General features: G+C 40.3%; 2 protein-coding genes across 3 annotated transcripts; both read right to left on the bottom strand.

Moving 5' to 3' along the window:
- Positions 1-445: 445 nt before the first annotated feature.
- Positions 446-12,166, bottom strand: LOC141756991 (sushi domain-containing protein 2-like). Its single transcript, XM_074617125.1, has 16 exons — positions 12,008-12,166; positions 11,639-11,837; positions 11,370-11,521; positions 11,075-11,242; positions 10,803-10,977; positions 9,505-9,706; positions 8,841-8,926; positions 7,245-7,513; positions 7,025-7,159; positions 6,747-6,902; positions 5,732-5,980; positions 4,882-5,065; positions 3,525-3,619; positions 3,260-3,439; positions 1,277-1,373; positions 446-1,108 (listed from the first exon to the last, which is right to left on the bottom strand). Exons 1-16 carry the CDS (start codon positions 12,069-12,071, stop codon positions 1,063-1,065), a joined length of 2,457 nt encoding a protein of 818 aa, XP_074473226.1. The 5' UTR covers positions 12,072-12,166; the 3' UTR covers positions 446-1,062.
- Positions 12,167-13,365: 1,199 nt separating this feature from the next.
- On the bottom strand, positions 13,366-25,427 carry myo1hb (myosin IHb). Of its 2 annotated transcripts, none has more exons than XM_074617639.1 (32): positions 25,393-25,427; positions 24,274-24,435; positions 23,766-23,881; positions 22,830-23,028; positions 22,151-22,231; positions 21,848-22,027; positions 21,660-21,758; positions 21,449-21,562; positions 21,260-21,331; positions 20,607-20,726; positions 20,218-20,285; positions 20,035-20,140; positions 19,828-19,908; positions 19,649-19,740; positions 19,455-19,549; positions 18,456-18,502; positions 18,014-18,094; positions 17,808-17,913; positions 17,518-17,635; positions 17,277-17,390; positions 17,111-17,187; positions 16,954-17,022; positions 16,754-16,838; positions 16,512-16,674; positions 16,313-16,396; positions 16,030-16,123; positions 15,431-15,480; positions 15,214-15,349; positions 15,047-15,117; positions 14,166-14,263; positions 13,969-14,068; positions 13,366-13,888 (listed from the first exon to the last, which is right to left on the bottom strand). In XM_074617639.1, the coding sequence occupies exons 2-32, from the start codon at positions 24,397-24,399 to the stop codon at positions 13,862-13,864; spliced, it is 3,069 nt and encodes a 1,022-aa protein (XP_074473740.1). In that variant the 5' UTR covers positions 24,400-24,435; positions 25,393-25,427; the 3' UTR covers positions 13,366-13,861. The 2 variants fall into 2 exon arrangements, with proteins under 2 accessions (XP_074473740.1, XP_074473738.1); XM_074617637.1 differs by having other exon boundaries at positions 13,367-13,888; positions 15,431-15,486.
- Positions 25,428-25,809: the final 382 nt, after the last annotated feature.

Below are 25,809 nucleotides of genomic sequence, written 5' to 3'. Positions count from 1 at the left end.
GCACACACTAGGGGAATTTATTTCTACAGTGGACCACATTTACCATCAGCACTGACGACATCCACATAAGAGGTGGCAAATTTTCCCTTTACGTCCAATTTCGCAGAAGTTAGTCTGATGTTTTTGTTAGCCATGTCTATTTAGCCGTTAAAGCTAACTTTTGCTGTAGCCTATGTGTGTTTGCGGTGGTACATTTTGATAAGTCTGCTTGTATTGCCTTTCTAATAACGTAGCAGTAAAAATCGGGAGTAACAGTTGTATTTTGTTTTATGTTTTATATAGTGGGAAAAGATAACTGTTAACATTTACACACACATTGCAGTGCAATGGCTGGTCAGAAACGCCATAACAACAACGTGTTGTCATGTCTGTGTAGTTTGGCAGCATGCACAGTAAAAGAAGAAAATCATCATTCACATTGAGTCTGAATTGAAGCTACAGAATACACTGTATTTTAAAAACTTTATTGTCCAACAAATTGGAAAGTTGTAAACTGTATAACAATGTTCATCAGCATTTGGTGACAGTACAAATGCATACGTACACAGTGCAGAGTTCATTTAATGAACACCAACGCTGTATGGCATTAACAATAATGGAGTGTGTCGACAGTAGCAGGTTGCATCATTCATGTTTCACCTTTGAAGAGAGTTTAATCAATTATTGTCTAGTGTTATTGTCCTATTGAACAGACTCACAGTAACTTATTGATTTAGGATCATCATTTTTACTTAGAATATCCAACTTAATGACTTATAGCACAGAATGCTTTACCGTTATGGGTGTGACAAAAGTGTGCAATACAGGTTCAAATTTCAACAGTGCAACAATACTTTTCTGCCGTGGAAGATGCAGTGTGTAAAATATGTATTGTGTAGTTACTCTTTAACCGTGCAGTGACCTTTACTCAATGACGTAGTTTAGTCTGGATCCTGGCTGTGGTTTACAAGATTTGCGACCAAAATTAGATATCTCTTTTGTGTTATGTGTAATTTTATGTAGCCTAAGCATGTATTTATGCATGCATTCATTTTAATTTTTTTCAGTAGATGAGTTAAGTGGTTAGATGGCCTCACTTGTCACGGCTTCTTTTGACCGTGCAGCTTTTCTGAAATAAAAGAAAAAAAAAGAATAAAAACAGTGAAGGAGCATGAAGCTACAATAAGAAGCCTCTGACACACTTTTTCCATATCAAGTATTCTAAGTATAATTAGTGCATTTTAGAAATGTTATGTTACAGAGTCATGATACATTAACTGAAGATACTGTACCACACCTTTTTTGTTTCCGGGACATGAGTACGATTGTTGTTATAATCACAATCAGTGCTAACGCTCCAATGACTGAACCGGCAACAATTCCTGCGATGTTACCTGAAAAATGACAAAGATGTTTTTTTTTTAAAAACCAGAGGCTCCAGGGCAATTGACAAGTATTTACATTAGTATTAGTTTGTTTGATTATTTTTTCTTTTTTTTTTACCTTAACCATATAGTTAACTGTATTGATTCAGACAGGAAGAGAGAGTACAGTACATGAAACAAAGCTCCCAAATCAACCACAATTTTTCATTGCTCTGCTTCCTAAAGGTGTTTCTGTTTGTGTTTTAATTCCGATTTTTTTCTTGTCCAATTTATTGACACACATTGGATACATGTTGTACTTCCCACTCTAATGGAAAGTATTTTTTTGTGTTGCTGGTGAACACACTGAACATTTCTTATGAAGGACTTTATTGATTTAAATATATGGTTAGTATAGCCTTTGAATGCATGTATTTGTTTCAGTAGAGAGGAACAAAAGTTCATCCTCAGCCATTTGTGACTATGCTACAGTATACTTGCAGGCTATGCAGGTAGCTTAAACTACCTACTGTATGTCTATAGTCACACTTGAGGTGTGGTTCTAGGTATGGCAATGGCTGTTGGTCAGTCAGTTGGTTCAACACTTAAGTCCAGACTGATCTACTGGACAGATTGGCACACAATCTTGTACAGACACTCATGGCTCCCAGAGGATGAATCCTAATGACTTTGGTGATACTCTGACCTTCTAGCTACACATGAGGGTAACATTTGTAGTTTTGAATGAAATCTCTTCTCAGCTACTGTCACAAAAATGTGCGTAGACAATCATTGTCCCCAGAGGATGAATTGTAAACACTGATGATCCCTGAACTTTTCTTCTAGCACCATCAAGGGCTCAGCTTTGAGTTTAGCATGCCTACACTGGTTTATATGCTGCTACTACTGTAAACATAAGCCCCTTTCATACAGATATTATGCAATACTGCCGTAAAGGAATGTTAGCCGCTGTTACGCCGGCTTTGCTTTTTCACATTTAACGAAACAACGGCGTCATAATGCCAACCCCGGTGTATGCTTTTACATAGCACGTCGGCATCGCAAAGCAAAAAGTGCGTGACGTAAAGCATAAAAGCATCGGTGTCTAGCGTGCGTGTGCATATAGACATCAGCTAGGCTCTGTGACTACTTCCGCTACAACTCTGCCCTTCTGTGAAGCTGTATGTTTCTCATAGGACTGGGATAAATGGCCACATTACTCACCCCGCTGTTTCTTGGATGAACTGCACACTGGCAAACATCAATGTCTGCTCAAGTGTAGTACGGGAAAAAGTGGATGAGCCTATGAAGGCCATGATCATGACAGGAAAAAGCCTCGTGCAGCCACAGGGCAAGTGTGAGTGAATTACTTTCGGCGCGACAGCAGAGCTCTTTAGCCTAATTTCGACCGAACAGCCAAACTTGTCGGTAATAGGATGCGGTCCTAATTAGACTGAAATGGCCGCTATAACAATCCAGATTTACAAACCAGTCAGAATGGAACCACTTAACACTTTCCAGGTCAATATGTCGTTGTGTATGTTTGTGAAAAAGTAATGTTCATATGGGGTCCACAGCAAGGGGCACGGCCCATAGAAGGAAGGTGTTTGCTTTTATTCAGACATTTTCTGAATTATGGGTATAAGATAGGCCTATATTATGGTGAAGGAAGGGACCATAGTTGCATTGCTAAGTTCTTGATGCGTGCATTTTTATCAATCAAAGGTCTTAATTCTCACTTACAGAAATATTTGTGTAAAAAGGTCATGAGAGTGATTTCAATTTTGTGCATTTCAACACTTCAGAGCTGATTGGATGGATCAAATGATGCATACAAGGACACACACACACACATGCATGCTCAAATCAGAAGATCAGAATCATTGGACAGGACTGATTTCATTATTTATTCATACTGGGAACCACGCAGTTCGTGTCTTCTCCAGACCACAGGCCGTTCTCCTGGCATACGCGCTCTGCCGATCCTTTGAGAGTGTAGCCGTCATCGCAGGAAAGCTGCACCTTAGCTCCTTGCAAATATCTGGTCCCATTCTTCTCTCCATTAGCCGGAGGTGAAAGCCATCCACAAGATATCACTGCACAGTATAATAATAACTATCAGTGAAACCATGTATATTTACATAATAATCACTTTTTCATTATATGATTTTATACTCTCACCTCGCTTTAGATCCTCCACAAGAGAAACGTGACTCTGGAAAGACTCCTTGGAAGCGTTTCCCATTCTTGGACTACGACCTACCAGGATGTCATACCTACAGGACAGAGGTACGGATCAGAAAACCAGCTGCTGTAGTTAAGAAAATGAATTTGCTGCAATAGAAATGGCTTGCATTTACATAAAGTTGAAAATTGAATTATCAGAAGTCAGGATGTCGTTACTTTTAACCCCTTTACGGGTCAAACCATAGAAAAAAATAGGAGTAGGAGGGTCATTGAACAGTTTGCTGTGTTATTTCACTAGTACAAAAGAAAATGGCGATAGTTGTTAATTGTTATGGTGACAACAGAACCCACGTTAGTGGCGCTGTAAAGTGTGTGGTCACAGTTTGCCAGGAAGAGAACGGACGCAGCTTCCGGAGACAGTTCGACTCATTTTCTGTTATCAGTGCAGCACCAAAGCCTGGCGGAACCAGCCCAAGAGCTAACCAGCTTGTCATCGTTACTGCAAAACTTCACCTCAGTGAGTCCGTGAAGACGGCTTAGTTTATGCAGAAGTCAGCCGCTATGGCAACGATACACATAAAAATTGACGTCGCTCTGACCATCCTGCTACGCTGATTTGGGAATGTCCATTCTATTTCTATGGGTCAAACGCTGAAAGCACCTCGTCCTACATTTCCCATAATGCAACTGGTCTTTTGTGGGATCTCCTTGCCTGGTCAATGCCCATGTTTTTCAAACCCATAACTCTAGTTTGCAATGAAGGCTTTTCGTACTCTACACAAGCCTCAGCCGAGATAACCTAATGACATCACTGTGACATCATCAGGGTTATTTCGTAAGACTTTAGAAAGCTCCCTTCTGAGCCACAAAAGACACAGTTTTACGGCGAATTCACACGAGAGCAGTGGCGAAGTGTGGCCTGCAGCGAGCTGCCATGCAATGTCTATGAAAAGCTGCGGCCGTTTGATTCTGCGGCGAAGTGCGGCCAAACAAAAGTTGGGAAAAGTTTAACTTTTAGTGGCGAAATGCAGCAAGAGAATGCCTACAGCCAATCAGTAAACAGATCATGTAACTCCTGTGACATGTTGACCTATGCTACAAAGAATTTCTTCCGGCCTGAAACACATGAATATGCCTCTCAGCCGCAGAAAACTGTAATTATTGCGACGAGCCGCACTTAGTTGTCTGTTGTGAATTTGGCGTTATGACGAGTAAACTGAACTTCATGTGTAATATTGGCAGAGTGCCCCTTTAAGAGAATTGAGTTCATTCTTACTGAGATGGCCAACGTTCATTATTATTATAATGAATAAAAGTAGATAAAAAGTAGATAAAAGTCTTCTTGTCATACCTACAGAACTGAGCGCCCTCTCCAGAGCATAACTCAGAAGCCTGATTGGCTAATGGATCATCTGGATTCTCAGGGACAGAAAACACTGGAATAAAACTAACGTCATGTCTGGGAGCGTAGTTATATGCGTCCAGAAGATATTCTGAATCATATGTGAACAAGGCAGACTCGTTGTTGACGGCCCCTGTAAGACAAAAAGAAAGATACACAGCATTAAAAGTACTGAAATTTAAGTGGAACCTTTGCAACATTATCTGCTGATGTTCCATAAAATGAGTGATTTCCTAGAATGCAAATGCCTGATCTATGCATGAAAAGACAAAAAGAGAAGTATGTATTCCCACTATGAAAGGGTAACTTGAAGGGGACATGACCCCAAACTGGAAACAGTGTGACAAGAAATGGAGTGGCGAAAAGACCTTAAACTTTGGTGACCTGTGTTTAATTCTTCCTGACTAATATCCTAAATAATCTATACTGTGAGACAGGAACACAAACAACCTGGCCAAAGTCCTGAGCTTACTCTCGTAGTTGCCTAATGTTAGCCTTAACTAAATTTGTTTTACTTATCGATCGAACTAATCATTACCTACTCTACCAATTCACATATTTACATTATGTATGTGTTGTTTCTCATTATGTGGGTGACATCTCATCTCTCTCGAGTATTGCTGAAAGAACATACTCTTAATTCACATCAAATTCCACGCCTATTTAACTACATTTCATGAGGTTTTGTTGGGTATATAGCTCACAAAGCTCATACATAAAAGTAGGTTCACAATAGGACATAAACACCACGTGAATTTGGAACAACAGCACCTAATCTGCATTGTGAATCATTTCTTACAGCTTGCCCCGAAGCTGAACACCTCCTCTGGATTGTTGGGGTCCCGCACAAGTTCACCGTTGCTGAGAGCGAGGTCGTCACTGGCGTAACCGTTCATCTTTCCCAGCAGTCCGAGAGTGGCGTCTTTGAAGTCCTCTGGCAGGAGCACGGTGGTCGTCATGGTTCCCTCTCTCAGTCGCACTTCCACCCCGGCTCCACTCGGGAACATCACGGTCACATTTGTAGAGGCAGGAGAAAACACAAACACACCTAGAAGGGAGATTTGGTCAGAATAAAGGCAGTTGTTGTAGATTTAACAAGATGATATCAAGACCTCACTTTGAAGACCCTGAAAGCATATTTCCTCTCAATCAGCTTCTTACTATGTGAGTCATAGTGAGACAACTTTCTGCCAAATTTGGAACAGTTTGTCATTTCACATGCATGTGTAAGCAGCATTTTACTGTTGTAGCTGGTCAAGGTCGAGGTTATTCTTTGTTTTTATCACAGTGTCACAAATGTGAGGACTGTGTCCACATTTCTACTTACTGTCAAATAAAATGAACAAAGGGAATACATTTTATTCAAGATTTCATCAGGGGCATGGACGTATTACTCAATGGGCCTACTGGGCACAGGCCCAACAGGTTAGGGGGGGCACTGGGCCAGAGGCTCTGTTCGAAGGTACTGCTAACATTTCTTTTTGGGAAGTCAAAAAGAGACATAAAACCACCAAAAGGAGACAGGATACGACAACAAAGAAATGCAAAGCGACCAAAAAGAGACACAAAACAACCAAAACAAAACACAAAACAACTAAAAAGAGACAGGATATGACAACAAAGATAAGCAAAACGTCTACAAAGAGATGCAAAATGACCAAAAATATGTTTCTTTGAATCTGTGGCTTTTGTTCTTATGTAGGAGGGGTGGGAGCCCTTTACATTGCTATGCCCAGGGGCCCAATCCGTCCATGATCAGGGTTAGTAAAATCATTGACTCCCATCATAAGCAGAAAGGAGAATCAGGGTCTCACCACGCAGGTCCATCCATCTCTGCTCAGAAAAGGAGAGGGTTTTCTGGTTCTGCAGTACTTCAAGGCCATTGTGACCGGCGACCAGCCGCACCTCAACAACATCAGATGCTTTTTCTTTCATGGCTACGGCCGTCAACGTTGTGGCTTTTATCGTTTCTGGTGAGAGAAACAGATCAATGAATGGTTTATGTGCATTTTATTCAAATGTTTGTTATCATTATTTAGTGGTAGCATTTATTGATCGTTGTTGAGATAGACCGAAACTTTTAAAAACTCACCATTCACAGGCTCTGTTCTGCCTTGGATTGTCAGGCGTTTCCTTGACGAGGTCACCAAAGTGTACTCCCCGAGGCCATTGAAGGAGTAGCGGACACCATCAAATGTTATGAAGTGGGGATCTCCAAACACCACAGCTGTCATTACACACAAAAACATTAAGATTTCATATTTAACAATAATCACATAAAAACACATAAATCGTAATAACGATTCACTCACCTGAGCTGGGTGACTGGTAACGCCTGCAGTCACTGGAGGGCCGGTGTTTGAAGTAGACGTGGCAGTTGTCAGACCACAGGCAGCAGTAGTAGAAGCTGAGGACGTCATAGACCCAGTGGGACTCCCCAGGAACGCGAGGGGGATTATTGAATGGGGGTGAGCCCCAGTCGTGTGCTCGGTCTGGAGTGCTTCCCCCACTCGAGTCTGCTGTCAGCATCTGAGCGCCCGTGCTGTCATAGCAGCACTGTTGTCCCGCTCCATATCTAGGACTGTTGATACATTTCCAAAAACATTGTCAATTAAAATAATGAATTCTACTGCAACCAAAACCTTAAACAAGAGTCTACAGCTACACTATAGGCTCTATAGGCACAGTGGGGCTTTGAGCTAAATGCTAACTTGAGCACACAATGACAATGCTAACTTGCTGATGTTAAGTAATGCTTACCATTTTTACCATCTTAAAGGTCCCATATTATAAAAAAGTGAGATTTTCATATTTTCTTATTATAAAGCCGGCTTAAGTCTTATATAAATACTGTGAAAGTATCGAAACGCTCAATCCACAGGGAAATAGACACACCCCGTATTCAGAAACTCTGCATTTGAAACAAGCTGTGAGGATTTCTGTCCATTTGTGATGTCACAAATATACAATATTTAGACCCTTTACACAGATTTAAACGTAAAAATTCGAAATGTGTCCCAGTTTATTCTTGGTTGCAGTGTATGTGAATGTCATCAGCTGATAGGAAGTACACATGGACCCAAGCTGTTTCATAGCAACGCAATTCTGTTGCAATTTCGTCGCAAAATTAGAGAGTTTACCATGCAAATTATATACATGTAAATACTGGGGCTGTGTCCAAAATCATTCAGTCATTCACTTCTCCCTACTCACTATCCAGGGAGTTCTATGTAGAGGACTATATAGTGAGCTCATCTGCAAAATAAGACACTTTTGGACACTACTCAGGTCATGTTCTCTGCGCCTTTTATTACGTCATTGCTGTCGCACAATTAAAACAAGCCAGATCAACGTCTGCTGGGATCCATACTGTATGTAAACTATTTTATTGAGTTGTCTCTTAGCGAACTGCTCTGACTTAATTTAAATTCCCCTTGGTAAGCAGTGATGCAGTGTATGAGACTAGGGCTTTTATTGTGAAAGGTAAGAATTAATTGTGAATGTTTCAATAAGCGTATTTTCCCAAATTGATAAATACAAAGTACTTTGTGGCCGTTTGTGTAGTGATGCGCTGCTCTGCTCATATTAAATACATTATTTTTGCGCCACAACTCGTGGATTTTGTCTCGTCCATCTGCCATTTTTCAATCAGCGCAATGCATGAAGGTATATAGTGTTCGGTTCGTGACCATCGTTGTCCACTACTTTTATAGTGGACATTGTGGGGCACTTTGAGTCCACTACATAGGGTATAATAATTCTCACTAAACATTCGGACAGCACTACAAAATGGCAAACGCCCTATATAGGATGCATTGCTAATGATGTAAATGCATTTGTGCTACTTAGAATATAATCTTGACACCCGACCGTGAGGACAAGTATACAGTTGTGAGTGAAGGACTCACCTGGCTTGTATAGCCCTCACACAGTGAACACTCCCAGGGTGGTAGGTGCACACGCTCCCCTTCTCTATATCACAGCCATAGTCAGTCTGAGGAGAGAGAGACACAGCGACAGAGAGACAAAATGTGCATTTCACTGTGTTCATGTATATACTGCAGTTCAGAATAGTCCTCATCAATACACTCCGTCACTAACTGCACACATGTAGTTTCAACACTCTATATGTCACTCACCTGCCATTGGAAGACTAATGGCTTTGCCTAACCCTAACTGTAAATAAGATAAAAGGCATAAGATCGATGCTGAAACGTGTTCAGCTTGCAGAGAATGCTTGTAAATGCAACAGTTAGGGGAGACCTCCCCTTGACTTTTAACTGATAAGCAGTGAGCATTAGTGAAAGGGTACGGCCAACGACAATCACCATAAATACATTGAGTAACGACATACTTTTATCTAGCTAGATCCCAGCACATAAAGGGAAATTCCTGTACTGTGATGACGTCATTCAGGTAATCTGAGATGTATAAGTTTGCATGTGTTTTTTATGATTTATCTTTCAATGACGTACTGATTGTCTGCTTATGCCTATGTGTCCAAGATAGATATAGAGATAGATAGATAGATAGACAGCCAAATCTAAACTTGCCACTATTCTTCACACTTACATGAAACCTCCCAGTGTCTGCTCTCGCTTGAGCCAGAGTGCAGGGACAGTCTATGATCTCACTGAGGAAGTTGGGCAGCTGATTTTCCAGCTGGTCCCATGCTACACATTTCTCCAGGGCCCAAGCTGTTGAGTTCCGCCTGAACTTCTCCTCCAGATGCCAGGCCAGAGCGTGATCCTCAGTCCATACGGCTTGTACATTCCTAAATGAAACACATGACAAGTATTGTACAGCTGACAACTCAAATACTATTTTTTTATGACAGTCATCTATATCAGTGGTTCCCAACCTGGGGGTCTGGGCCCCCTCTTAGTGTGCACCAGAATTTGCCTGCTATGAGGTTGTCAAAATTAGATTTGCTCATGTATAACTAAAATCATTAAAAAAAACACTTACTGGATAATTTATACAAAAGTCTGTATTTGAAACTATTTAAAAAGGTATATTTTTTGCTGCTTGATTGCAAAATCTAACATAATATTTTGCTTCGATCCATATTTGTTGGCGTTTAGCCTTTCAAAGACAACATTTTCACTGGGGTCAAAAACCTATTTACTCTCCCACTTGACGCACACAAAGGGAGGCCCACACCTGTATTCATGGGACGGTTTAGCAGCAATCTATAGCAACACCATAACTTACATTTATTTAACCACAATAACAAAAAGTCTATTTTTGGCTCTAACACTATTATAGTGAATGAAGTCGTTACCAAAAAAAAGCTCATACTATGTATTTTCAGTTGCATTCACTGAGCGAATCCATCAAGACAGGAAAGACTTCAGGCAATCAAGTCTTATTAGAAGACTAACGTTTCGACGCCAACTGCGTCTTCATCTGAGTTTTTTTTTTTTTTTTTTTTGTAATTTTTGACTTTGATGAAGACGCAGTTGGCGTTGAAACGTTTTCTAAACGTCTTCTAATAAAGTTGATTACCTTAAATCCGTGTGCTTCAGTGTGCTTTGGACCTGCTCTCTGAAGTCTCTCCTGTTACAAAATGCCCTGTTTTGTGAGCACCGGACAGGCTTACTATTCCTTGTGAAACGATTGAAGCACGTTTAACCTCCTTTCTTTGAATCCATCAAGACGTCATCACTTTATTTATGTGGATGAAACTGACGAGTTCTATTCATTAAAGAAAGTTGCATCACTTTATTCAAATTGATTATTTTGTTTGAGGATTTGTCTTTTTTTTTAGGGTGATGACGTTCAGCTTTTCTTAGATACATGTAGGGGAGGTTTCAAGGACAATAGGATGGGAACCACTGATCTGTGTTATAGGAAGTGTTCGTACATACCACATGCCATCAGGGTTGGTACTGAGGCTGATACGTAGAGAGCCAAGCTCCCAACTTGCAAAGCCGTTCTCTGCTGGTTTGGGCAAAAAGCTAAAGGAACCATTGTTGAGCTGATCCTTTGCAAGTGAGTACAGGTACTCCCACTCACCCTGCCAGTCGGATGTATAGGGTTTTCCTACAGAGAAACATTTTACAGAATTCAGCGTTTTTACCCAATTAATAGTCATGTGATCTACAAAGTGTAAACGCAGTGTATACATAGGCGTACTCACCTGTCTCCCTGTATCCCCAGAGCTCTATATTGACCCTCTCTGCTCTGACCAAAGAGGTATTCCATGTCATCTCAAGATTGCCTCCAACTCCCGGTGTACCATAGTACTGCCATTTTGTCGAGTTGACCAGAGTCGCCTTAAAGTGGGCATCTAACTTGCCAGTATGTACTGTAGCAACACATTTGAATCAAATAAATCATATATCAAGGTCAGTTTGACACTAAATTGTAAAGAATGCGTTGTATGGAAGAGTTTTGAGGTCATCCTCTCAAGAATATATAGACAGTTACTGTACCTGAGAGCCAGGTTCCATCTCTATTGAATGTAGTGCCATTATCAGAGGAGATGCGCAAGGGAACCCATCCTGTTTCATACAATAGTGGGGAGATACAATGGCCTCTACTGTTTTCATCCACATACCCTACAGTATCGATATTGTCCTTGAACCTGCCATTATAAAAGAATAATCAGCGTGTTTCTATACTGTGCTGTATAATATTATAATTTATCTTAACCATAATCGAAAGGAATTTGTAAACATCGAGGTGTAAAAGAAAGTCTTACCTGCATACAATCTCTGAACTGTTACTGAAACTCACGTCAGGGACAATAAAATCTGTCCCGCCCAAGATGATCCCGGAATATGGAAAGATTTCCACACAGTACTCTTTATAGTCTGTGCAGCAGGTCTTCAGAGACGTGCATGTCGAGTGGCATGAACATGACCCAGAATTTCCCCCACACAGTCCTTCACATGTCCGTCCTGTACAAAATAAAGAGGAATAGGGCTTAAGTACAGAGTCTAGAGTGTGCCACAGGTTTCATTTTGAAATTTATGAATCTAAAAGCAATTTATGGTTATAGTATTTCTTCCAACTGTCAGAGACGAAATTCAATATATATTACAATTTAGTTTGAGTGGGTACTACTTACCTAATGTCATGCAGATACATGAAACCAGAAGGACAAATACTACTGCTGTGAATCTTTCCGTCATGACTGAAGTTTCTGCTGTTCTCTAGGCTGCTTCTACGATTTAGTCCCAGCTATATATACACTCAGCAATTTTCTAAACCTTGGCCCTTTTCATCACAGGCATTTACAAACATCTGGTTTAATCATCAACCAGAGGTAATTATGGTAGCAATTCTGACTGTATAACCTCACGCGACTACCTTTGACCATCTCTCACTTTTTCAGATTGTATGTTGGACCCGCAGTAACTCACTTTGGCTCTTACTTATTATCATATTTAGATAAAGATACAACTAATCAAGAAACAGTTATGGGGATAATAGCTAAATAAAACATGCTGTCATGTGAAGAGAATATTATATAATAGCAGTCCTATTCAATAGTACAATGATGTGAAATACAGTACGTGACATACTGTGTATTTAATTATTTATTAATATTATGTATCACAGCAGGGCCTTCAGTCCAAAATTGGCTTTCTTTCAAGGCAAGAATGTACATTAGTATGTTAAAATGCTAACTTTGAGCATGTCGAACTGAAGTTGTTGTTTGTTTTTTTTTACATGAGAGGAGAAGAACACTCATAATTTAGATGCAATCTTTATTTATTTTTTTATTTATCTATTTTTTATCTCTTTTTTTATCCTGCATCAGCATTTTCCTTGTTATTCTAAAAAAGCTAATGTTTGCTGAAACTGATTCATAGAATAAAGAATACAAAGATCGCATATGAGTCATGAGGGTCCAATTTTCAGCCTGAACGTTAGTATGCCAACATGATCAAATTCTGACAACATATACAGACTAATGAAAGCTTTACTTTTTTTTGGAATATGAGGATTTGAGAATTTTTTTCTGAACAGTTTACTGGCAGAGCTGTAAGACTTCTGTCATTTTCTTTTCATGTTGGTCTTTGTGTTGTCCAGCAGAGTGTGCTGCAGATTAAATTATACTGCACAATCCAATGCTGCCTTCACTGAGACAAAATGTAATAATTCAGAAGACAACAAGTTACACTTTTATGCCCCACGTCCTCATTTGTTTCCTGGCCACCCATTCAGCATCACCTTAAAGTTGAGGGTAGATATAATTCTTTACCTGACTTCATCTCAAAAAGTGTGTTGATTTCCCTCAGAGGTTTTATTACCCAACATGAGAACAATCCCTGAGGAGGGGACATGTAAGGCCAGCAGTAGGCCAGTAGGGAGAGCTGCTACCTCAGGAATCATCTCAGTTACTTATACTTGTGTATAGATTGTCAAGCATGCATTTGGTGTATTTTTGCTCTGTACTAAAGTAATTTACTCACAAAAAAAATGCATGTGCTTTTTACATGCAGTGCATTGTGATTTAACATGTTTTAATGTAACAGTACAACATGGGTGAGGTATTATAAACATTCATGGCTGCACACATACGTGATATTTTCGCTACTGTTATCATCTAGACAGAATACATTTAATACAAAAAAAAAAGATTACAAGTGCTTCTATTCATTAATGATGGGTTGATTTCCATGAATCTGACCCGGGATCAGTTTCTTCACTTAGAGATGAATTAAACTTCAGTCCAGACTGTAGGAACAAGCAGACCCAATGATGTTCTGGCTACTGTTAGTTTGTTGTCTGCTTTACAACTAGGATATTGGCAGTGTAATATTTGCATTTAACATAATTGGATAACATTGTCATAAAGATGCAAAAAATAAAAAAACAGCTGAAATGACACACAATTGGCAACAACCATGGAGCAGGATTACAGAACAAACACGGCTGTTACTAAAATTTGCAGCACCCCAAATCACTGGACTCATCATCTGGATTTGGTTCTCGTAGATTCCTAAAGAAGGAAGTAAAGAGTTTGTTTTATTGTTTATACAAATAGTCACAATGTCTTAACATGATGAAGTCCACGCTCACCACCATCAAATGGCCATTCTTTGCCCTGTAGACCATGGACTCCTGACCACTCTTGAAGTCAACAAACCCCTCTCTGCCAGGCTGGATGTCAAATCGCACACTGTAACAATTTCACATTGGATTAGGCTCATCCATTGTTTTGTTTTTTTACCATTTAGATTTCTAGCTTTCAGATTAATATTACTGTATTACTATACCTGCCCTGAACCACTTTAATGGAGTTCTGCTTGTTGGCAATGAGACTCAGCTTAGTCAGGGCCTCGAACAGGTAGTCACACTGCAGAACCAGATCCCCCTAAAAGAACAAATGGAATCAGTCCTTCAACTAGTGGGTTCCGCCCGAAATTCCACACTAGCATGCTATTTGGTATGCTAAAACGGTATGTGAGATATTTTAGTATGTCTGAAACCTTAGTAGGAAACCAATAATACGTGAATTGCATACTATTTCCGGTGAAATATTATGAGATTATTAGAGACGACAATGTTCATGTCAGACATTGACAGACCGCTCTGTAACACTGATAACGCTTCAATTTAAGTGTAATATTTCATTTTGCTGGGCGTAATATATATTTTAAATTAATTCAGACTTTGATTCTCACAAACCGTCGTTTTGGTCACATGAGGTGGGCACGGGTTACCATGGTTACACTTCTTCAACTGGCAAGGAGGCTCTCTAGGAAGTATGTCAATTGATAGTACACAATTTGGTAAGCAGTGCATAGTATGTGATTTCGGAAGAAGGCGTGGTGATTTTTATAATCCCTAAACCTTGAATGCACAGATTCATAAAGTAATGTTTCTGATCTGGTCTTGTTCTTCATATTGTCTCTAAACTTCTTCTGAACAATACATTGAAAGACAATTTAAATGAGTGGTTTTGAGTCTGAGGATTGACTTTATTGCCTTTACAGGCTCGAGCAATTGAACAACGATACGTGCATATTATAAACAAGACTTACAGATTGCGTTATCTGTTTTTAAAGTAAGTTAGACATGGGTAGTTTTCACATTTAAAGAGACAATTAAAACATTGTTTTAGATATCTATAGACACCGTCTGTTGATAGGTCTACCTTTTTCTTGATGTCATCACATGTAACATGAAGAATCAGGAAGTTGTCACTCAGGTTGCTGACCGACACACCTATAAAAAGATAAACATGTATGTAACAGCTCGCTGTTACTCTCTCCCTGTAGCTCTCTCCTCAGATAATGATGCTTGTTTTGTCTCATTCGTTACCTTTCAGAGAGATGTAATCGATCCGCTGCTTGATCTTGGCCTCCTCAACCAGGTAGGCGGCTTCCTGGCTTAAGATGAGCTGCCGGAGACGAGGCCTGAACCCGTTCCTGTCATACTTCACCACCGGCACGCTGTACTGTAGGAGGGACACACGTACAAGGTAAGAGTGGATAAAAGAAGGACAAAGATGCAAAATAAAAATCCAATGTTAGTTCACCTTGATGTGCTCATGTCGAATCATCTGGAGCACTTTGATGCTTATGTCTTCTGCAACTTAATAAAATAAGAGGATACATGAGAGAGGATTTCACACACAGATCGAGTACAATAATACGATACTGTCTCAGTAATTCCATCATAACTTGCTTATCAATGTGCAAAATAGTCCATTAACTCCCAGGCTCACAAAGTATCTCGGCATGTATTATCAGATTTTATTTCATTTCTAAATTAAAATATACTGTTGCTATTTTTTACAATCTGGAAAGACTCAAAGAAAATAAATAGAGCATGCATACGTCTAATGTACAGTACTGCTGGCATCTGCAGTCACCACAGGCTATTATAACTATTCTGATTTATCATGTTGTACGTATTCTGTACTTAAAAGTAATAATAGAGCTGCAGCGATCTTGGCCTTTGGGAAACACTGATCGTCAGTTTTCACCATTTTCTGGCATTTTATAGATCAAACAACTAATTGATTAATTGATAAAATAATTTAACAGATTAATCGCCGATGAAAATAATCGTTAGTTGCGGCCCTTAAATTGTATATTCTTGTTCAATGAAAAGAAAATAACTCGGCAGTCTTACCAATCCTGGTGTCCACGAACGGTCTGCACACACTGAAAGGGTAGTTTTCTTTTTTGCCTTTGAACATGGAGCTTGTCTGTACTTTCAACAGAAGCTGGGAACAGAATGAAAGTAAGTTAAGATAAGTTATTTCCTGAAGTGAATTTGTCTCGGACTCAAGTGTTGCCCACAAACATTTTTTTCTTATTTTTAGTTTAAATGTAGAGTGGATGCGTTGTGAGTGCATGTATTGTGGTTTCCTACACAAATGTGTTTTAAAACTGTGACGGAGGTTCGATTGTACCTGTGCTTTCCTCTGTGGAGTGATTCCTCGAACGTACTTCCGAACCATTAGGCGAATGTAGAGTTTCTTCAACAGCTGGGCAACCTAGAAAAAAAATACAGTTTGACACCTTTGACACCACCCAAATCACCAACCTGTGCCCTCATCCATGCAGCCTTACACCTAGACACAGTTGGCGTAAAAAAAACACATCACCCACCTCTTGCATTATAGGCGGAGGGGTGAGCCAAGAGTCTTTTTCCACAACTGTTTTGGGAAGGTTGTCCTTCAGCCGCGTGAGGTAGTTCTGCCTCACGTACGCCAGGTACTCGCTGTTGTCGACGCAGGCCGGCTGATTTCTAGTGATGAAACCTTTAATGAACCTAGAACAAATGACATATTAGACCGTGTGGCCATCTCATCTCATTAAACCTTCAAATAGATGTCATTGTGTGAACTTACTTCTGGATGACCTTGACAGCCCACGCTCTCTTATCACGCTCTTTTCTGGCCAGCAGACCTCTCCAGCAGGTCTCAATCTTAGTGGCTATTTAGATAAGACAAGGTAATAAAATGTCATGTGGGCAATTCACAGACATTCAGTGAAGGAAAATCTTTTAGTTTGTGCTTATAAATACATCCGTGGGCATTTTAACACTCACCAGCCTCTCTCTGTTTCATGTAGTCTCCTTTCACTCTGTAGCCTTTGTACTTGGCCTGAATCCTTGTTGCTGCAACAATGACAGTTCCAGTTTCACCCTCAGTAGTGTTATGACGGTCAGTAGCTTTACAAGTAAATGTACAGAAACAACAACTCACCTAGCTTATGTTTGCAGACCTGAAAGGCGTCTTCTGTTGCGAACAGAGTTCTAGGGTGCCGGATGAAAATTTTTGTCCTTTAGGGAAAGAGACAAACAGTGAGAAGTTCCTGTATCTCTTCATAGACTATAGCCTATATGGCACCCACACATTAATGTCTGCCTACCTGCCCATCTTGTACTCATCTGATTTGTAGCCCAGGTGTTTGATCAGGCAGTGCACACCTTCTGCTGCCGTACCTTTCCAGTTGGGCCAGGTTTCGGGACACAGAGCCTTATACCTATATAGCACAGCAGAAGAGTCACACACAGCTAAAATGAAAACATGCCAAATGTCTTCTGCAAGAAAAAAGAGAAACTTTATGTGCATTTTTGGATGCAAACAAGAGTGAAAGTGTGCTCAGCTACCTCTGGAGAAAGATCTCGTATTTGCGTCGGTAAGCAAACCCAGCGCGCCTGACCCTCAGGTGCTCCATCAGCCCCAGGTACTTAACCTGATGTCTCACTAACACGTCATCAAAGCGTCCTGCAGGGGACGCCAAAAGTCATCTAAAGAGTTCAGGGGTCAAAACTTGTCTGGTCTAACTTCATGCGCTGGCTGACTGCCCATTGAACATACAGTAAACATACAGTAAACAGTATAAGCTTGGCTAGGGCTCTAAGGTCTTTTCAGAAGTGGAGGGTTTTCGGGGACTCACCTGGCTGCTTGGCTTCATTGGGTTTGATGCAGCGGACATACCAGGGCTCTTTAGACATTAAAATCTCCGTCAAGCCCACCAAGCTGCTCTTAAACTGAGTCACCACCTGGGGAGTCAGGAAAATGGCAGGTATACAAGTGTCAATGGTTTGTTTATAGTAGTTGAGTAAATTGTCAAATTAAATCATCATCTGAATTGTTTCTTACAGTTTCAGGTCTCCTCTTGCTGTCCGGTTCAGTAGAAGGAAAACAGTGTTTGATAATTGCATTCTTGGACTGTCGCATGACCTTAAGGAGAGGAAAAACACATGTGAGACATACAGTATACCTTAAATCATAATGTAATGTAATAGTTATGCTCCTTAAATGTTATATTCAGTTCCATTTTGGTGCTTTTTGGTAGCAGTGGAGGAAATCAGAAGTGATACAGTCAGGGCTTTAATCAAGTCCAATTTAATCGAGTCCAAATCAAGTCCAAATCCAACAAGGCACGAGCCCAAGACGAGTGCAAGACTTAAAAAAAGCGGACTCGAGTGCTACATCCCCGCATACGGTAGCTTCAGAGCACATATTGTATTTGTGTAATACAATGAATCAAATACATTTGCTTATCACCTGGTTTCATACTAAAGAAATTAAATGAAATTACCTCTTTCCCATTTCGATACAGGAGGTCATTGTTTTTGTCCAAGAATCCTGAAAGTATAAAGAACAATGAGAAACTGTAAAATAGCAAGTAATATAGTATTTTTAACACATACTTCCTCTTACAAATTAAAAGTTGAATTCATAAGCAATAAAATGAGATATAGTAAAATATATACATTTCACCAAAAATACCTATTTTAACTATGGACATTTTGTTTTCATGTATATACAGTATGTGTCTCTCTCTCTCTATATATATATATATATATATATATATTTTAGGGAGCTTTTATTTTGTCAATTTTATTTTCGTTGTGTGACCTTTGACCCTGTCAGCAATGTCACCTCCAGTTTGCCAGAGAGGCTGAGGAGAGGCGAGTCTATAGCAGTGCTTCTGTCAATCAATAGTGATTTAAAACATGATAACAATAATAAACAGTGATGCAAATCTTCCTTTCTATGAATCACAGACCTAGTATAGCAGTTTAACTTGTCCTTACAGCACCACTAACATGCTAGTTTACTGATCTCAAGCTACTAGCTAGAGCATGCAGGTGGTTTCTCATGGGGTTCCGTCGTTTATCCATGTATGTGGGCTCCTGCGTTATTTCTTTAGTTCTTTTGTTAAAAATATTTGTTTGGTTAGCAATGTTGTGTTTTCACAACTAATTGTATCATGAGAAGGCTCATGTTTAGGGTTAATATTATATTTTATAGAATATAAGAAATTGAAGGCATTTTGTTGTCAAAATTAGTTAACACTGACTACAATACTATTTGAAAGTGATGTATTTGTATGCATATATTGAGAACTAAGAATGTGACGTATGTAATGGCAGATAAAAGGTGAGAGCAGTTGTTAGCTGACTTGATGACTCATATCTACTTGTGCTAATGTTGCACTACATTTTAGCAAAAGGCCGATGTTGCATAGGCTCAGTTAATGGTGCTGTAATAGAGAGACACATTATTTAACATACAGAGGTATTTCATCTCTTACCAACAACGCAGTATGTAACCTCGCCAGCGTAGTGCAAGAGGCGGAAGTCTCCTCTGTCCAGTGTTTTCCTCGTCTTTTGGTCTGCAATTTTATGTCTGCAGGAAGGGGAAAGTTAGTGTAGGTTATTAGGATGTGCTGGTCTGACCATGTGTAGACAACGTGCACTTTCTGTAAAGCGATAGTGTAGAGCTCACGTGACAAAATGAGGGTGACCACCAATCTTTTCCTCCATCTTCTCCAGGAAGGTGAGATCTGTGGCCTCTCCAGGACGTAAACATTCTTCGTCCTATATATGAGAGGTCAAGCATCAATAATTCAGCCATGTTTTAGTTTTGTGGGCAAGCGTAGGACCATAACTTAATCAGATCTTTACCAATAAAGAGATGATTCCTCTGTGCTTCTCCTCCACAAGATCACAGATTATCTTGTTGTTGAAAAATGGCACTGATTCCCACTGGTGTGCATAAACAAACGAGAAAAGCGTTAGTGGTTGAGAAGCAGTTTTTATTGTATGTGAGTTTATTTTTTGCACCGTGAGCCACAAATGTCAAATTAACATAAGGATTAATAGCGTTATTACTTCAATCCCTTCCATCTCGTACTCCTCCTGCTCTGACTTGAGGGTCAGCTGGATGAAAAGCTGCTGCAGCTTCTCGTTGCAGTAGTTGATGCAAAACTGCTCAAAGCTAAAATAAATCATAGGCGCCGTCAGTATCGGATTCTTCATTTCACACTGCATCAGCTCATATGTGCATGATCTCACCTGTTCACGTTGAAAACCTCGAAACCGTAGATGTCCAACAGACCGATTATTGTTTTCCTGGAGGAATCCTGCAGATGATTTACACAGATATAATTTCTGCACATGGAAAATCTGCTGTTGATGGTATTGTGAAGCTAGGAGAAATGCAACCTCATATGTTGGTGTTACTTTAAACCAATAAAATTACATTGTAGGGGGGAAAAATCAGCCCAAAGAAAATTTTTCCAGATGTGCTGTTTCTGGAATTGGGTGTTTTTCAGACACACAACCAATCAAATGGCTGCCTCAGGCTGGCTAAAATGTCGTTACCCCAATTTTCTCCTCATTTCCGTGATCTTTATGAGACAGGTTTGGTTAGGCAAGATTAGAAAGAGAGTAGGTTTCCTCACCTTGTTAACTAAAGATTCATTGATCTTGTTGACCAGCCAGTTGAAAGTGCGGCCATAGATGGCTTTGGCAAGGGCGTCCCTGGCGTATAATGCATGGTCCACGGAGAAGGGACTGAACACCTTTAACATCAGAATAATGTAGATGATTAAAATGAAACACTACAAACAACTTAAACATGTTTTGTACTATAAATTAAATAGGGATGCACCGATATCGGATATCAGGTCGATACAGACTCAAATAGCTGCATCGGATATCGTTGACAACAAGGCCGATCTATTCAATTCACTTCAATGTTTATATACTATATACTTTTAATTCCTGTGTAAGTTTTAACCAAATTTGAAGATTTTTTTCCACATTGCTGGTGCATGATTTATTATTTTAATAATAAATAACAATTCCGAAAATATATATTTATGTATTTATTTGTGACATTTTGCTTTACAAAGTTAGGAAAGCAATGTTTAGCCTGATGTTGCCTTACACATAAAAGAATGATCCCAGTCACTTCCACACAGTGAGGCATACAGCTTATGAATTAAACACTGGAACGATACTCCGTATCGGCCGATACCCCGAAGCCCAGGTATCAGGACTAATAAAGTCAGATTGGTGCATCCCTAAAATGAACTAAAAGAAGTCAAGTCACCTCCTCTGTTTTGGCTTCAATCTTCCTGTGGGTTAAGCCCTGTTGTAGCACCTGAGCAGGAATCCCCAACAACTGCACAGAAAAGCAAAAAAAACAAAAAACATGTAGCACCACAACTCTGGACACTCTCAGAAAGCTGCTTGAAGATAGATACAGGTTTTAACTATCTGCAGGTTGTCTGGGGCTCACCTTTGACACCCAGTGCATCTCCTGGTTGTTGTTGAGAGTGGCATATCCTCGAGCATCTGATTCAAACTTGATATTTCCCAGATGGAGCACACTAGCGATTATTCCAAACAGGTGCTGCATTTACACCCAGAGAATAAAATAAGATAAATAACCAGCAAAATGTATCACGCATTTAAATAAAGTGTTGTCCAGATTTACTGTACCACCTCACCTCAATATCACTCTCGCTGAACTCTATGACGGAGAGGGCTTTCCGCACCATCCTCCAGTCACTTTTATCATTGATAGAGCTAACTTTGGCACAATCACCCTGGAGGAGACAAAGTAAGTATAAGAAGTCTGAGGCAAGAGGTTTTTGTTGCACTAGATTAAATAAGTGTTTGTTTGTTTTCCACTGACCTGCACCAGGTAACTGTAGTGCTGGCAGTTTCTCTCCAGGCCGAGCCAGCGGAGCAGATCTTCCTCTCCTCCCTCCACCAGCTGGTAGAAGATATGGAAGTTTCTCTCTCCGTGGTTCTGGTGGACCACACGGGACTTCTCCAGCAGATAACTCAGGATGTGACCCCCAACTGCGCCACCCTGAGGGAAGAAGGTAACCCCTAGTCAGTGCTCGGTGTGAATCTTCAGGTCATTACATTGCTTTGTTATATTATCCTGATATTGTAATTTGCACTGGAATGTAATGAAGATATTTCAGTCCACCTGGTGGTCGAACTGGATGTCCATGTATTTCCCAAAGCGGCTCGAGTTGTCATTCTTCAGGGTTTTGGCATTTCCGAAAGCCTGGACGATACAAAACAAAATAAGGCGATAAATGCCTAATTTAAAGGAGCAGTGTGTATGATCTGGCGGTATCTAGTGATGAGTTTGCAGATTGCAACCAACTGAAGCCTCTCCCGTGTGCCAAGCGTGTAGAAGAACTACGGTGGCCGACACAAATACGCAAATGGCCCTCTCTAGAGCTGTTGTAGGTCATTTGAAGCAGTGCCAGAGCGTAGAGTATGTGTAGACGTAGGAAGTGTGTGGTGAAGCAAGAGAGAGAGAGTGGCGGCGACGGCAGCAAGAAACGTTATCGACTCCGGCCCAAGCAGGAAAAGTTATAGGAGTTTGGTTTAGAAGCATGGTGGTGCAACATGGTGGACTCCATGAAGAGGATCCGCTCACTATTTAGATATAAACGGCTCATTCTAAGCCAATGAAAACACAACGATTCTAATTATCAGGTGATTATACACTAATGAAAACATGGTTATGAACATTATATTCAATTTCTGCCAATAGATCCCCATATTTGTTACACACTGGTCCTTTAACATTATGTTTTCCTCTAAAATGGTCTTAACAATGCAGAAGTGTTGGCACACACATCCACGTCACTGACCTCAAGCACTGGGTTGGAGAGAAGCAGCCTGTCCCGGACATTGTTCAGGAGTTTGGTACTTGGACAGCTGACAGCGTAGAATTGCAGGATTTTCTTGGAGGCCTCGGTCTTGCCGGCCCCGCTCTCCCCTGAGATCAGGATGAAGTGGTTGTTGAACTCAGACTGCATGGTGCGGAAGACGTTGTCCGCCAGCGCATAACTGGAAGTACAGTAATAGGTCAAGGTCAGCATCCCTTTAACAATTCAGACTCAGCATAGATTTTTTTATTTTTTTTCCATCAGAAAACTGGTGTCTACTTTTCTTGCCTGAACACAATGTAGCTTTCAACACTCCCATAGAAGTTAAATTTCTCTCTCCATTTACAGCAAGAGTTGAAAAATGAAAACAAAGCTCCATATCGTCGTTATTTCTTTATCAGGTAGCTTGCTGACAGTTGACAGATGAAAGGAAATGAGGAGAGAAGAGATGAAGCATGACCTGCAACAAAGGTCTCAAAGGTCGTTGCGGTTCATGGATGGCGCCTTAACCCCTCATGACATCAGACATAAACTCTTATGTCACATTGACATCCTGTCTTTTTTTCCTTCTAATCTAATAATGTTTCATTCAATTGAATGTTTAATTTATGTGTTTATAACAAGAGTATGAGCCTACAGCCACACTACAGGCACTGAGGCTATACAGCGGTACCTTTAGGTTATCATGTTCACATCTCAGTTTGCTAAGAAAGTCAAGTAAAGTACAACTGAGTCTGATAGGAATAGGAATGTCTTTAGTTTTGCAGGTTTTGCTCTTAAACCAAAGTTTTGGAGAAATTATAATTTTGACCTGATGATGGCGCTAGATGAAAAGTTTGGGGATTACCAAACTCAGTATGACAATCCATCCATTCCACTGTCTACCAATACACAGTCAAATAAATTAAAAAATCTTACATATGAGGTGGCAGCTCAAAGAAGTTCACACCCATGTAGGTATCCATTTGCTTCTTGCTGTAGATATCGAACTCTTTATATGGGTTGACCGACACCAAGAGAGTTCCAATGTAGGTCTGCAGAGAAAGACAAGGACAGGAAGTCATGATCTGCAACTCTTGCACATTTCATAATACAGGGGGATGTTTTTTTTTTAAACATTACATGACATTAAAGGAAAGCAGTGTGGTGCGCATGCATCACTCTGCTGATAAGTCATTTTGTTCCTCTTGTCAAAAGCAATAAGTTTGGTTAATCACTTGTCGTGACCTCACGGACAGCGGTGACTTTTAGATTGCTCACTCCGCAAATGGAAAGAACAGGAGCTGCTGCTTCAGCAACACAACGTGCCGGGTTCAGCAGAAGCAGCGTTAGGACCTTGTTGGGTTGAAGGTCGAGGGCGTGAGGTTTAATCAGACAAAGAGAAAGAGCCGGTTCATCCAACATTACACCACACAGGAAGACTCACGTAAATGAGATTCTCATGGAAACGTTTCCTCAGGTTGTCCAGGAAGGCACTCTCACTCGTGTAGGCGTCCAGGAGAACAAAATCCTGGATGCCCACGCGATCCCGGGCTGTCAGGGAGGCCTCCATGTTCCTCAGGATCTGGTTACAGCGCACCTCCAGGCTCTGTGCCCGAGCAGGAACACATCAGTGACATGACAAGGAAACGAGGTATCACAACACAACTAAGTGAAATGTCAAAACTGTATTATGTATTTAATGAGACCTTGATGATACAATGTATCGCTCTCTACAGATATTATGTTATTTTTGGCCCAGTTCTCATTCCTTCTGTCAAGACCAGGCCTATATGTCCCATCCTTTTCCTTTGTGTCCTGTTTTCCCCAAAACGTATCTGTTTTTGTTGAGGTTGTCACCACTGAAGAACACATACACATACATGCTCACAATCATGGACAATCTAGGATATATATTTCCCAGTGGGCGTCTCATGTCCTGCCCGTTTGTCCCTATATCTCTGATTTCCAGTCAGAGCCGTTATAGCGGCCTTGGCTACATCCTCTATGCTCATGACAAATCTAAATCCAGCCACCACTATCTAATCTGCTTCTGTGCTCTCTAAAGAGTCATCAGTCTTGTTCACGGCAAGGACAGGACGAACACGTAATACTCCGCCTACACTATAGAAGCTTCATATATTCCACAGTTTAATAAAAGATTAACACAATAACTGACACAAGTACAAACTTAATCAAGTGAAATCTAGAAGTAATTACAGTGATTATATTATGTATAAACACAGGATATGTTCTGCCACTTAAAGATACACAACTTAAGAAGAAGTGCCAGGTAAAATAATCAGCCAACACAATGCACTTTAATTACGGTGCTATGAAAGAGCCACCCGGTATTACGCTTCAGTAGTTTGGCTCTCATCACTGCCAAGTTGACCCATCACCAAGTCGGAGTAACTGACACTCACAGATCATTGTCTAGTAAAACAAGCTGATGTTCTACTGACCCAGCAGAAACGTACAGCAAAATGTCACAATAAGTCATGTCCTGAAAACCAGATGTGATCAAAAAAATGCTTTGCAGGGATAAGTGCAAAATGTTACCTACCCCGAAGGTCCCAAATGTATTTGTGCCTCTGTACCTTTTCTGAACTGAACATCTGGTTTTATTGAAGGGAAAGGACAGTAGTATGACAGGAAACACTGATAGATTACAGTCTCTACTTCCCTCAATAGGAAACCATCAATAATGCAGTGAGTGTGCAACAAAGGAAGCAAATCTCATTCAAAATATGTATTTGTGAACTTTAAATATTAATTGTGTCCTTTTTATACAGCACTTTTGTTTTTAAAGCACCTTTCTAGTTGTGTTTAAGTGTTTGACAGCATAAAAGACAAAAAAAGCTGATTAATACAGAGAATTTGATAGATTGTCAGTTTTCCCTTAGTGGCCCAAACACAAGTCCAACAACTGGTAGCAGTACTATATTATGAGAAATGTAACGCATTTTGAAACATGCTTGTA

The sequence above is a fragment of the Sebastes fasciatus genome, chromosome 19, assembly GCF_043250625.1.
Source record: "Sebastes fasciatus isolate fSebFas1 chromosome 19, fSebFas1.pri, whole genome shotgun sequence".
NCBI classification, from domain to species: domain Eukaryota; kingdom Metazoa; phylum Chordata; class Actinopteri; order Perciformes; family Sebastidae; genus Sebastes; species Sebastes fasciatus.
Note: the sequence above shows the minus strand (reverse complement) of the source record. Positions and strands in the feature narration are given on the sequence as shown.

Bases quoted from the DNA above. Each gene is read 5' to 3' on its own strand.
- LOC141756991 (XM_074617125.1), bottom strand. From the start codon at position 12,071: ATGACGGAAAGATTCACAGCAGTAGTATTTGTCCTTCTGGTTTCATGT. The intron at 11,838-12,007 runs GTAAGTAGTACC...TATTTTGTACAG, and splicing joins ATGTATCTGCATGACATTAG to GACGGACATGTGAAGGACTG. The intron at 5,066-5,731 runs GTAAGAAATGAT...TTTGTCTTACAG, and splicing joins GTTCAGCTTCGGGGCAAGCT to GGGCCGTCAACAACGAGTCT.
- myo1hb (XM_074617637.1), bottom strand. From the start codon at position 24,399: ATGGAGGCCTCCCTGACAGCCCGGGATCGCGTGGGCATCCAGGATTTT. The intron at 20,727-21,259 runs GTGACTTGACTT...CTGATGTTAAAG, and splicing joins TTGAAGCCAAAACAGAGGAG to GTGTTCAGTCCCTTCTCCGT. The intron at 16,124-16,312 runs GTACAATCGAAC...TTCTGTTCCCAG, and splicing joins CTCCACAGAGGAAAGCACAG to CTTCTGTTGAAAGTACAGAC.